Here is a 12,601-nt window from a genome sequence, read left to right as displayed (position 1 = left end):
GGTTCAGCATGAAACATTGTGTCCTTCCATGATAAGGGAAAAGGAAAGGCAAAGGCAATTGAAAAAAAATGCCCCCTTCACAATCTCTATCTACTTAGTTTGTGTATTGAATCCTTTCAAGATTTTGGCATTGTATATTTATTTATTTTAAAAAATTATTTTATTTTATTTATTTTTGGCTGTGTTGGGTCTTCGTTGCTGTGCACAGGCTTTCTCTAGTTGTGATGAGCGGGGGCCACTCTGCACTTCAGTGTGCAGGCTTCTCATTGCGGTGGCCTCTCCTGTTGCGGAGCGTGGGCTCTAGGTGCACAGGCTTCAGCAGTTGTGGCCCGCAGGCTCAGTAGTTGTGGCTCGCGGGCTTAGTTGCTCTGCAGGATGTGGGATCTTCCCAGACCAGGGCTAGAACCCGTGTCCCCTGCATTGGCAGGCGGATTCTTAACCACCGCACCACCAGGGAAGCCCTGGCATTGTATATTTAAAAAAGAGCACCAAATAGCTTCTATCCCAATTGATTTCTTGATTCTTTCCTTGTATATTTTAAGTATTTTACAAGTGATAATGTGGTACTAAATCACATTTTAAAAAGGAAATGATAACTTCAATGTATGAACAGAAACCAGCACTGAATTAAACATTTGTAAATATTTATTCATTCACTCAGTCATCCATTTATTTAATCAACAATATTTATTGATCACATACTATATTCTAGGCACATGTTAGGTCCTGGTACATGGTGATAAATGAATAAGAGTAGATCTTGACCTCTTGGAGCTACCAATGTAAAATGAATATACAAATTAAAAAAAAATAATTGTAAGTAGTGAAAGAGAAATCAAGGAAGCAACAGGATAAAGAGAGAGTATATAAGAGGGGTGTTTATATGTAATTAGATTTGACCTGAAAGGCCCCAATGAGGCAATGACATTCGAGCTGAACTCTGAAGAATACGAATCTAGTATTGGGAATCTTGGGGAGCGTGTTCTGGACAAGGGGTGTATGTATGGAGAATCTGAAGCATGGGAAGTTGGGCCAGTTGGAATAACTGAGTGTATATGAAAGGTATGGGTGAGAGCAGTTCATCTAGGTACAGGCAATAAGAAGTTTTATTGTCTATTCCAAATTTAGAGACTAATATTACTGACTAAAGGTAGATTTGCTTTTTGTCATCACGGTGCTCCAGTAATTCTAAATAATGTCGGTTTAACATGGTCATCCTCACCCTTGGGCAGCCATTGTTTGGCAGAAAGTCCTGGAGCCCAGGAGGCAGTGAGAGTGACACTACGGCTTCCTCAAAACCCTGCATTTACATCTTTGGTGGTCTGAGGGAGATATCAGGGCCTCCGATTTGCTAGATCAAGCAGCTAGAACCCACCCTTCCTCCACCCTTTCTCCTCCAGATTGGAGGCAAAGTCTTTCTTGCCCTGCCCTGGCCTCAGAGCTCCTCAGGTCTCAAGTGTGGTAACGAAGCTTCTTTAACTTCCTGGCCGTGAAGACATCACGTTCTCAAAAAGACCCTGTTGGAGAAGGAATAGAAAATAGATAAATGTGTGTCCTTCCTTGATTTCCCCTTCATTGTTACTGTCCTCATAATCCAACCACTGCTGGGGCTGTCCTTTATGTCACATAAAGGCCAAGTGGACCTAAGACAAAAAAAAAAAAAAAAATTCCTGTGCCTTTTTTATTTATCTGAAAGAAAGAATTTACTAAGAAATTTAAATCACAGTATGTGAAGAAATGAGTCATCAGAAGGAAAGGCCTGAGATTTATTGTATGAATAAAATAAAGCTTTCATTATTATTCCCTAAGATTTCCTAAGTTGATGCCTTTTCTGGGAAGACATTTCATTAGTGTACTCGTGTATCTTGTACACTATCTGAACCGTGTTGCATCAAAAACCACAGATTCTCCTCAGAAATTGTTAGGGAACATTTTAAATGGGGGGAGCTTCAGCATGGAGATGGTTAATAAGCAACTTATCAAGGCAGAGTTCCAAAGTCTCTTTCTTTAGACTGACAATTAGGGAGGATCCACTATTCTTCAGGGGAAGCAATACTGAAAGTGGGGATGGTGGGGAAACTTTGCTTTTCAAGACCTCTATTACAGTGCAAGCAGCTCAGATTCCTCCATGGTACTAAAATAATGTCAAACATTTTTCCAGCTGTGATATCTATTTTACTTGGAGCAGTGTAAAACACGGTTATGTTAAATAACCCATACAGAATAGTTTAGTTAATCATCAACAAACTAAACGTGTCTTGTGCTCGCCAGAGGCACTTAAATATTAGGGCCTGGAAAAGGGAGATACAAAGTGGGACTGGGGTGAGCCTCTAGCACCCAGTTATCAGCTATCTTGAAAGCCAGGCACGTACCTTTCCTGGCTGGTCTATGAATTAAATGGACAGGAGAAAGATTAATAGGAGAATATCAAACAAAAGTTTAATAACATGTATACTTGGGAGAGACCCAGGAAAACTGAATAACTCACCAAAATAGCTGAAACCCTCACGTTAAATACCATCTTCAGCTAAAGACGGAGAGGGTGTTGGGGGTAGGGATTTGGGACTTTGAAGGGGAGGAATGTAATTCACAAAAGATGAAAAAGCAAATGTTTGGTAAATAAATGTTTGCTGGGCCTGCAGAGACAATGGGACACAGAGTGGACTCTGATCTTTAGGCCCTGCTGGGTTTCCCCCGTACTCTTTGCAGAGATCTCTGCTGAAAGCTCTATTCCAGAACAGGGCCCCCCTCACCCCAACTTTTTTTTTAATTGAAATAGAGCTGAGTTACAATGTTGCGCCAGTCTCTGCTGTACAGCACAGTGACTCAGTTATACACATGTCTGCATTATTTTTAATATTCTTTTCCATTATGGTTTATTCCAGGAGATAGGATATCGTTCCCTGTGCTCTACAGTAGGACCTTGCTGTTTATTCATTCTAAATGTGATAGTTTGCATCTGCCAACCCCAGATTCCCAGCCCAGCCCTCTCCTCTCCGCCCCGCCCCTTGGCAACCACAGTCTGATCTCAACCAACAGTCTGTGAGTCTGTTTCTGTTTTGTAGACAGGTTCAGTTGTGCCATATTTTAGATTCCACCTATAAGTGATATCATATGGTATTTGTCTTCCTCTTTCTGACCTACTTCACTTAGTATGATCATGTCTAGTTGCATCCATTCCATGTTGCTACAAATGGCATTATTTTGTTCTTTTTTAATGGCTGAGTAGCATTCTACTGTATATATGTATCACGTCTTCTTTATCCATTCATCTGTCGATGGACATTTAGGTTGTTTCCATGTTTTGGCTGTTGTGAACAGTGCTGCTATGAACATAGGGGTGCATGTATCTTTTTGAATTATAGTTTTGTCCAGGTATATGCCCAGGAGTGGGATTGCTGGGTCATATGGTAGTTCTATTTTTAGTTTTCTGAGGAACCTCCATACTGTTCTTCATAGTGGCTGCACCAACTTACATTCCCACCAACAGTGTAGGAGGGTTCCCTTTTCTCCATACCCTCTCCCGCATTTGCTATTTGTAGACTTTTCAAAAAAAATTATTTATTTATTTGGCTGAGCTGGGCCTTAGTTGCAGCACACAGGATCTTCATTGCCGCATGCAGGATCTTTTAGTTGCGGCATGTGAGATCTTTAGTTGTGGCATGCGAACTCGTAGTTTCGGCATGCAGGATGTAGTTCTCTGACCAGGGATGGAACCCAGGCCCCCTGCATTGGGAGCTCAGAGTCTTAGCCACTGGACCACAGGGGAAGTCCCTATTTGTAGACTATTTAATGATGGCCATTCTGACCGGTGTGAGGTGGTACCTCATTGTAGTTTTGATTTGCATTTCTCTGATAATTAGTGGTTTTTAAAAATTAATTTTTATTGAAGTATAGTTGATTTACAATGTTGTGTTAGTTTCTGCTGTACAGCAAAGTGAATCAGTTATACGTATACGTATATCCACTCATTTTTAGATTCTATTCCCATATAGGTCATCACAGAGTATTGAGTAGAGTTCCCTGTGCTATACAGTAGGTTCTTGTTAGTTACCTATTTTATATATAGTAGTGTGTATATGTCAATCCCAATCTCCCAGTTTATCCCTCCCCCAGTAATTAGTGATGTTGAGCATCTTTTCATGTGTCCACTGGCCATCTGTATGTCTTCTTCGGAGAAATGTATATTAAGGTCTTCTGCCCATTTTTCAATTGGGTTGTTTGTTTTTTTGCTGTTGAGTCATGTGAGCTGTTTGTATATTTTGGAGATTAAGCCCTTGTCGGTTGCATCATTTGCAAATATTTTCTCCCATTCTGTAGGCTCTCTCTTTTTTTTAAATAATGGTTTCCTCTGCTGTGCAAAAGCTTGTAAATTTGATTAGGTCTCATTTGTTTATTTTTGTTTTTATTTCTATTGCCTTGGGAGACTGACCTAAGAAAACATTGGTATGATTTATGTCAGAGAATCTTTTATCTAAATTCTTTAGGCAGCTGAGGGAGAGGTAAAAAGACTTTCTGAGTCTTTAGTTTCTTAAAAATAATCAGCCTAAATTAATCCTCATGCCAAAGAGGCACTTTTTGGGGTGGCAAATTTTGCTCCCCTACATCATTAACCCATTCATGTATTTAAACATAATTGCTCTTTATTGAATATCTATGTCTATCTATTTATTGATGATAAATATATGTTAGCATAAGGCATGAAGATCAAACCTCAGACTTTCTGGCAAAAAATTCAGCTAATGTAAAGTTCTCTCTATCCTGTATATTTATCTTTCCTCCCTTGCTTTGGCTTTAGAACCAAACTGTCATTGTTTAGTAAGGTTAATTCTTCCAACTTTTGTTCACTATCTTATCATCTCTTCATTCTCTTTCAGTAATTATTTATTTGATAACCACCTCTGCCCATCTTCACTGGCTGCTATGTTTTTTAAAAGTAACTGTAAGAGTAGCTTACATTAATTGAGGGTTTATTATGAGTCAGACCTGAGTTATGTGCTTCATCTACACAGTCACGCTTAATCCTTTCTGTAACCTGATAAAGAAGATGTGATTATTAAATGGAGAAAGAAATTGAGCACAAATTGTTTAAGTAAGTTGTCCAAATAACATAACTGTTTCGTGGCAGAGTTGAGATTGGAACCAGAAAGTTTGTTTCCAGAGCCTGTATTTATAACCACTTGAAGCCACCACTTTGCCTATAAATGTGCAGAACTTTGGCTGGACCCTGCTATACCCCTCTGGGTACTCACTAGCTCCCGCTTAGCTTTCACTACCAAACTTACCACGAATTTCTCTCTGATCATACTCCAATTCTTCATAGACCGCGAACCCAGGCCCCTGTATTCTGCCTTTTGTCTGACACTGTATGAAATTCATCTCTGAATGGTCATTAGTGATCAAATCCAGCAATCTTATCTTGCACTTGATTCTCTTAACTCTATCTTCCTTCTTGAAGCTTTTAGACTTTTTCTTAGAAGATATTGCTAAGCACAGAAACTGTGTGTCTAGGAAATAGGCAGCCTAAGAAAGATGGAAAGATAGGGTCAGGTTAATATTGGAAGTCATATTGTTCAAGTGGGATTGAGAAACACTCCAAGACCCCGTGCGACTCTTGCAGGAAAACTGTCCACTTTTCCTTTCCTCTTTATGGTTAACTCTCAGGGAAGATTTTGAGGCACCCAAGCAGAGCGAGCTTTGTGTGGTGTCCTGTGTGCAAGTGGGCCCAGTGTTGCCAAATCTTTCAATTTTTAAAGAGAATCTGGAAAGCCAGATCACTACATGAAAAACTCCAGCTTTTGAAATGTTGTGAATTAAAACGCTAGGAAAAGAAGAATTAACAATTTGTATGTGAAGTCTAAGTGAGCCAGGAAGGCATTTTACTTTTTAGCAGAAAAATTAACTTTATAGCCACCTGTTTTCAAGTTCTGCGTAGAAGACCATCAGTTCCCAAGTGCCAGCCCGTGAGTAGTAGTCATCAGTGGCAAATTTTCATTGGTGTATGTGAAATTTTTAAAAAAATGAAGTAGGTTTTTCCATAGAACTAATTCTAACAGACTTTTTCCCGTCCCCTCGGATTATAGACGTATGTTGTCAGTGCTTTTATGACCCTGAACTGCCCCCTAGTGGAGACAGAGTTTATAACAGCATACAACCTTTTCAGCTGCTTTTACACCTCATGCAACAAAACACTATGTGATGTCTAGTAATTTAATTTAATTTTCTAACTTTTTAAAAAAACTTTGCCTCCTCTGCATCTGGACCATGTCTTTTTCTGATTTCTCCTGCAACCGCTCTGACCATCACTTCTTTACCTCTTGGCAGATATCGCTAATTAATTTAATTAATACTTAATAAGCAATTATAATAACCTCCATAAACTGAGCATCATTCATGTGCCAGGTATTCTAAGTGCTTTTTTATACTGTCTAATTAAAATCAATCTGAAACTATTTAATGTGTGCCTACCGTGTGCCCAGTACTGTGTTATATATATGCTGGGGCTATGGCAGTGAATGGAGTGAAGCAGCCTCTATTCATGTGGAATTTATAGCCTGAACTTCAGTGCTTTCCCTCACTCACTGTGGCCTCAAACCCTCCTCGTTCACAGTAGCTTTCAACACACAATTATAAATAATTAAGAAAAGAGGTATAGTTTTGTCAGTTGCTGTGAAGGAATGCTGGACTCAGGAAAGACAGATAAAATGAAAATAAGTTTTGACATGAAGGATGAGCTAGCAGTTAGCCAGGTGAAGAGAGAAGCGAAAAAGTGGCTGTTTTTTTGTTTTTTTGTTTGTTTGTTTGTTTTGTAGAGTAAGGGCAGAGGCCCCAGTAGAAGAAACTAAACATGAGATATTGGAAAAAAGAGAGAAGTCCAGGGCTTCCCCGGTGATGCAGTGGTTGAGAGTCCGCCTGCCGATGCAGGGAACACGGGCTCGTGCCCCGGTCCGGGAAGATCCCACATGCCGCGGAGCGGCTGGTTCTGTGAGCCACGGCCGCTGAGCCTGCGCGTCCGGAGCAACGGGAGAGGCCACAACAGTGAGAGGCCCGCATACCGCAAAAAAAAAAAAAAAAACAAAAAGAGAGAGAGAGAAAAGTCCAGAGGGAGAGAAGAAAGGGGAAGTAGGCAAGATGATGTCTGCTCAGATCTTGCTGTTAAATTCCCATCGTGCTTTGCAAAATTCCTTATAATGCTTTCTAAAATAAAAAGCATCTAGTTGCAGCTAATTGCATAATTCGTTATTTGTATATTATTTGTCTAAAATAGCTCTTTCCCACTGTGCAGATTTCCTTGAGTACAGGGGGCCATGCGTCTTTGTCCCATTACTTAGTGTCCCATTACTAAACTCCTCCGATATGCAGATTTTATCTTCAGTAGAAACCTGCTTTTCTGACAGTCATCATTTATCCATGAACTCAACACACACTTTCCTTACCGAGTTGGCAATATTGCACCCATCTTTTCACTAATTCGTCCATTCAATGAACATTCCTGTGTGCCAAGCAATTTAGGGAATAGTACGGGATCCCTAGTGGCCCTACCCTTGTTCTAGACTTATGGCTAGACATAACTGAGACCCCAAATCTCATCAACAAAGCAGTAGATTACAATTTGGAAACACGGAATTTTAAGGTGTCGGGTGATTTTTTTTTCTTGGTGTGGTTTAATTATTCCTATATTTCAAAACCTGCTTTTGTTTTCCTCTCCTCAGCCCATCTGCCAGGCGGCCTATCAGAATGACTTGGGTCAAGTGTGGCAGTGGGTGAGGGAAGACGGCAACTGTATCAACGTTCAGGATGGCTTTAATGGAGACACCCCCCTGATCTGTGCTTGCAGGCGAGGGCACCTGAGAATCGTTTCCTTCCTTCTCAGAAGAAACGCTGATGTGAACCTCAAAAACCGGGTGAGGCCATGACCATGGTAGTTCCTTTCTCCTCGCACCGATGGAAGCAGTGGATGTCATTTGCTTATTGTTTGTAGCTCCTAATACCAACAGTTTTGGGGGGCCTTACTTTAGAGAGACTGACACACACTGAGGTCATATTACCAGGCTAAAAAGCAAAATAAAACATAGGTCAATGAACAGGCGTATTTTGTGAGTTTCACGGCTAATTATGTCCTTGTATTTCTAAAAAAAAAAAAAAAAAAGAATGGTTCACTCATTTGTCTGGATAGAGCGTCTTCCTTTATTTTCCTCCTCCCCCCATGCTTTTCTTTGCCCTTCCTCTCTCCCTACTTCTCTTCCTCACTATTACAGAAGTAAAAGGAAAGATTTCCTGGAAAACAAGTATTGACCTGGTGGTGCTATTTCATTAGTTAGATTTTTACCTACTCTGTCAATGTTCTGATCTCCAGAAGGTCCTATAATTTGCTTGTGGTGGAATAAAAGCATTTCAGTGAGAAATTTGCCAAGAACAAATATGCTCACGAACCAGAGGCTACTTGAAACCAGACAGAAAGGCATGAAGAATATACTTACATATGTATTATTAGCTGACTTGGAGTCTTCAGAACTAAGGAAGAGCAGGACATGCCGTGCACATCCTTTCAGAACCCCATGGGAACATCCAGTATCTGCATCATAGTAAAGGCAACATTTAAAGTACACTAAGTAAATATAAAAAGTCACTCTTTGTAATAATTATGAATGCCCTGTACCCTCTCAAGTACATTCAATGAGGGAAAATAGCCTGTAGGGCCCCACTTCTCCCTTCCAAGTCAGTTTATAGTCTAGCTCATTGGGAGTAATAATATATTATCAAAAAATGGATCACTACTGGACTTTCTTTTAATTTTTTTATTTTTAAAATTTTATTTATTTATTTATTTATTGGCTGCATTGGGTCTTTGTTGCTGTCCGTGGGCTTTCTCTAGGTGCCACCAGCAGGGGCTCTTCTTCGTTGTGGTGCACGGGCTTCTCATTGCGGTGGCTTCTCTTGTTGTGGAGCACAGGCTCTAGGCCCGCAGGCTTCACTAGTTGTGGTATGTGGGCTCAGTAGTTGTGGCTCATGGGCTCTAGAGTGCAGGCTCAGTAGTTGCGGCGCACGGGCTTAGTTGCTCCGTGGCATGTGGGATCTTCCTGGACCAGGGCTCAAACCCGTGTCCCCTGCACTGGCAGGCAGATTCTTAACCACTGTGCCACCAGGGAAGTCCACTACTGGATTTTCTTGTTTGTGCTTCCTATTTTTTGTGGGTTGGGTTTAAAAGCAAGTCACGGCTGTGTTAATCTAACAGTCTGCTTAGTGGAGTGTGACATGATTGCCCCAGCACCCAGCTGAGGAACCAGGTGTGTGGCCTTGTGGTGAGATGGGGTGGCCAAGACAGATGTCTCTGGGTTTGTGCCCTCTCAGGAGACTTGCTGGTTAGGAAGCTGAGGGAGGGAGATGTTTGTTAACACAGGGACAGGGCTGAGGAGGCATGCTTATCTCTGTTTTGCAGAGAACCTGAGCCAGGCTGCTTATGGAAATCCTGGGAAGGACTTCAGTGGATACCTTAGCAGAGATTTTATGAGAAGTGTTTGGTTTGCAACTGTCCATTTAAAAAATATTTTCAGTGGTTTTTAAAGGTTTAATCTTTTCCATTTTCCCCAATACTAATCCTTGTACATTAATAATCTGAACTGGTGCTTTTCCGTTTCTTAAATCTATATTTGAGTTATCTTCAGAAGTACTAAACAGAGGCCTTAAAAGCAAGCAAACAAAAAGCTCTGGTGTTAGTACAGATGTACATACATGCCTAACAGAGTGATGGATTGTATGGAAAGCAAATTAAACTAAAACATAAAGATATCTTTTTGTTGTGTTGTTTGTTTGTTTTGGTGTGCCAGATTGACCAGGATTAAGACAGAAAATCAAATGCTGATCAGGAAGGAAGTTTAAATCATTATCATTTTACCAGAGCACAATTTAGCAGTACAGTGTGAGAGGCATCAATGCCTTTTATGCCAGGAATTCTATTTTTTGAAACTTATGCTAAGGACAAATTTAGAAATGTTGACAAAGCTTTATACATGAGGATTCAAGCAATGTTATTTGTGAAAATGAAAAGTTAAAATTACTTGAAATGTTCAACAGGTAGAGTTTGGCTAAACAAATTCGAACAGCTCCATAGAATGGTAAACAGTGCAGCCATAACAGTTACATGTTTAAAAATAGTAAATGGCATAGGAAAATGCACATTTTCTACATGTTAACTGAAGAAAAAGCAGATATAATTTTGCATGTGCAGTATGATCCTACACTGAAAAATTCCACATATGCATTTTAAAGACTGGAAGAAGATACAGCAAAATATCAACAGTTAACTCTGGGCTGTTTGATAATGGGTGATTTTAAATTCTATCCTTATACTCTTGTCTAGTTTACAAAATTTTTACAGAGAACACAGATACCATTAGAAAAACAAAAATACTCTTATTTAAGAAGAGTAGGAATGAACCTCTCTTTTCTTCCTGACTTTCCTCTCTTCTCATTGATTTGGTTGGAATTCCAGTCACCATAGCTTGTTTTGCATTACACTTATTTGTGCGTGTTTCGGTCTACCTTTGCTTTGATTATGAGGCCCTGAGGTTTTATAACCCCCGCAATTCCTAGAAGCTTAAATCTGTCACCTGATAATTATTCATGTATTTGAAGAATTAAATTATTTCCATTCGTCCGGCACTGCTTGTGTTCATGTAGGAATATGGAAAAATTGCCATGTGGTTAAAATTTTCCTATAAACAAACCACAAAATGAATAATTGTGTACCATAGATGATTAAGGAGTAACTGTAGGTTTTCATACTAAATTGTCCTATGTTTATAGCTCAATGAATTTTTTTTCCCAAACCAAAATGAATGTGAGAATCTGTCTTTTGATGATTTGTAAAATGTACATTTCACTTGTCTTTCTATGGCCCAACTTTTTCTTTGGACTGTACTGTGTTCAATATTCTGGTCAATGGAATTCTGGGCTTATTAATTAGATTTATTCCACAGAAAGAGATGCCATGGATACCACAAAAATAAAAAGCGTGGACTAAATTTTTTGATAGGGTAATCTAAAAATATGCAATTTAAAACAATATTTTATTAATAAATCGTCCTTTTCTTAATTTTTTAGAAACAGAGAACGTGCTTGCATTATGCTGTGAAGAAAAGGTTTACCTTCTTTGATTATCTACTCATTATCCTCTTAATGCCTGTCCTGCTTATTGGCTATTTCCTCATGGTGAGTACAACACTCGTGAGAGCAAAAGATAAATGAGTATAAATGAGTAAGAGATCGACAGCATGAGTCATTAAATTTTGCCAAGTTGGTGAGATGTAAATAAAAAGTAACCAAGTAAGCTCTTCGTTTGTATTCTACAAATGGCATCTCTAACATACATGCAATGCTATGACTGAAGTAAAGCAAGAAGAAAGGTAGCCAGGTAAATCAGTCAATGGTAAAATCATCTGTGCAATGTTTATTAGGAAAAATAAATTAAATTTGTTTAAGAATCTTCTGAAGGAAAAGCAAAAATCCTGAATACTAAAAAGAATCCCCTCCCTACTATTTCTTTTCTTTCTTTAAAATTTATTTATTTATTTATCTATTTCTCTATCTATTTCTCTATCTATCTATTTATTTATTTATATGGCTACATTGGTCTTCGTTGCTGCACGCGGGCTTTCTCTAGTTGCGCTGAGTGGGGTCTTCTCTTCACTGAGGTGCGTGGGCTTCTCACTGCAGTGCCTTCTCTTGTTGCGGAGCATGGGCTCTAGGCGCTCGGGCTTCAGTAGTTGTGGCTTGCGGGCTCTAGAGCGCAGGCTCAGTAGCGCACGGGCTTAGTTGTTCCGCGGCATGTGGGATCTTCCTGGACCAGGGCTCCAACCCGTGTCCCCTGCACTGGCAGGCGGATTCTTAACCACTGTGCCCCTTATTCTTCTATTGTGAAGAATAAGTCATTAATCCAAGAGTGGCAGAACACATGTGAAGTTCCTGTGAGGTAGCTGGTAGAGAGAGGTGGTCAGTGTTAGGAGAGCCCATAGGAGAGGGATGTCGCCTGGACAGGTAGGTTAGGGACAGCCTCCTGGAGGGAGAGGGGCCTGGGCTGAGATATTAAAGATGAACTTGCCAGGCAAAGAGGAGAGAGGAGGCGTCTAGGCAGAATAAACATTCAGGGCAGCTCTTCTATGGCACGGGGGAGCCTGGTGGGAATGAAAGACTAATCAAGGCCAAGGTGAGCCGGGGCTGTGGATGAGATGGCTGGGGCCATAAGCAGAGGGAAAAATATATGGCACCTGTCACAGGCTGAAGACTTTGCTTTAGCCCCCGGAGCAATGGGATAATAGAAGGGTTTTGACCAAGGAAGGGAAAGACCGACCGCTGGACTCCATCCTCAATAGGATTTGGCAGGAGTGGGGTAGGGCCCCAGATTTTGCATTTTTAGGTCCCAAGGTGCTGATACTGTTACTCCAGGGCCACGCTCTGACAACCATGGCTTTACCTAATTAATATTAAAGAGCAGTGACGAGGTGGGGGAGAGTTTAAGAAAGATGCATAGACGCGTAGGGGTGTTGGGATTAAAATGAAGCCTATTGGGCTTCCCTGGTGGCGCAGTGGTTGAGCGTCCGCC

General features: G+C 40.4%; 1 protein-coding gene across 1 annotated transcript in view; it reads left to right on the top strand.

The window, feature by feature from the left end:
• Window positions 1-12,601, top strand: part of ANKRD22 (ankyrin repeat domain 22) — a 21,643-nt gene that overhangs the window by 5,957 nt on the left and 3,085 nt on the right. Inside the window, exons 2-3 of the mRNA XM_007470305.1 lie at window positions 7,713-7,904; window positions 11,104-11,211. Of these exons, the coding sequence (XP_007470367.1) occupies window positions 7,713-7,904; window positions 11,104-11,211 (300 nt within the window). The remainder of the gene's footprint in view (window positions 1-7,712; window positions 7,905-11,103; window positions 11,212-12,601) is intronic.

The sequence above is a fragment of the Lipotes vexillifer genome, unplaced genomic scaffold, assembly GCF_000442215.2.
Source record: "Lipotes vexillifer unplaced genomic scaffold, Lipotes_vexillifer_v1.1 scaffold690, whole genome shotgun sequence".
NCBI classification, from domain to species: domain Eukaryota; kingdom Metazoa; phylum Chordata; class Mammalia; order Artiodactyla; family Lipotidae; genus Lipotes; species Lipotes vexillifer.
This window is presented reverse-complemented; position numbering and strand designations above follow the sequence as displayed.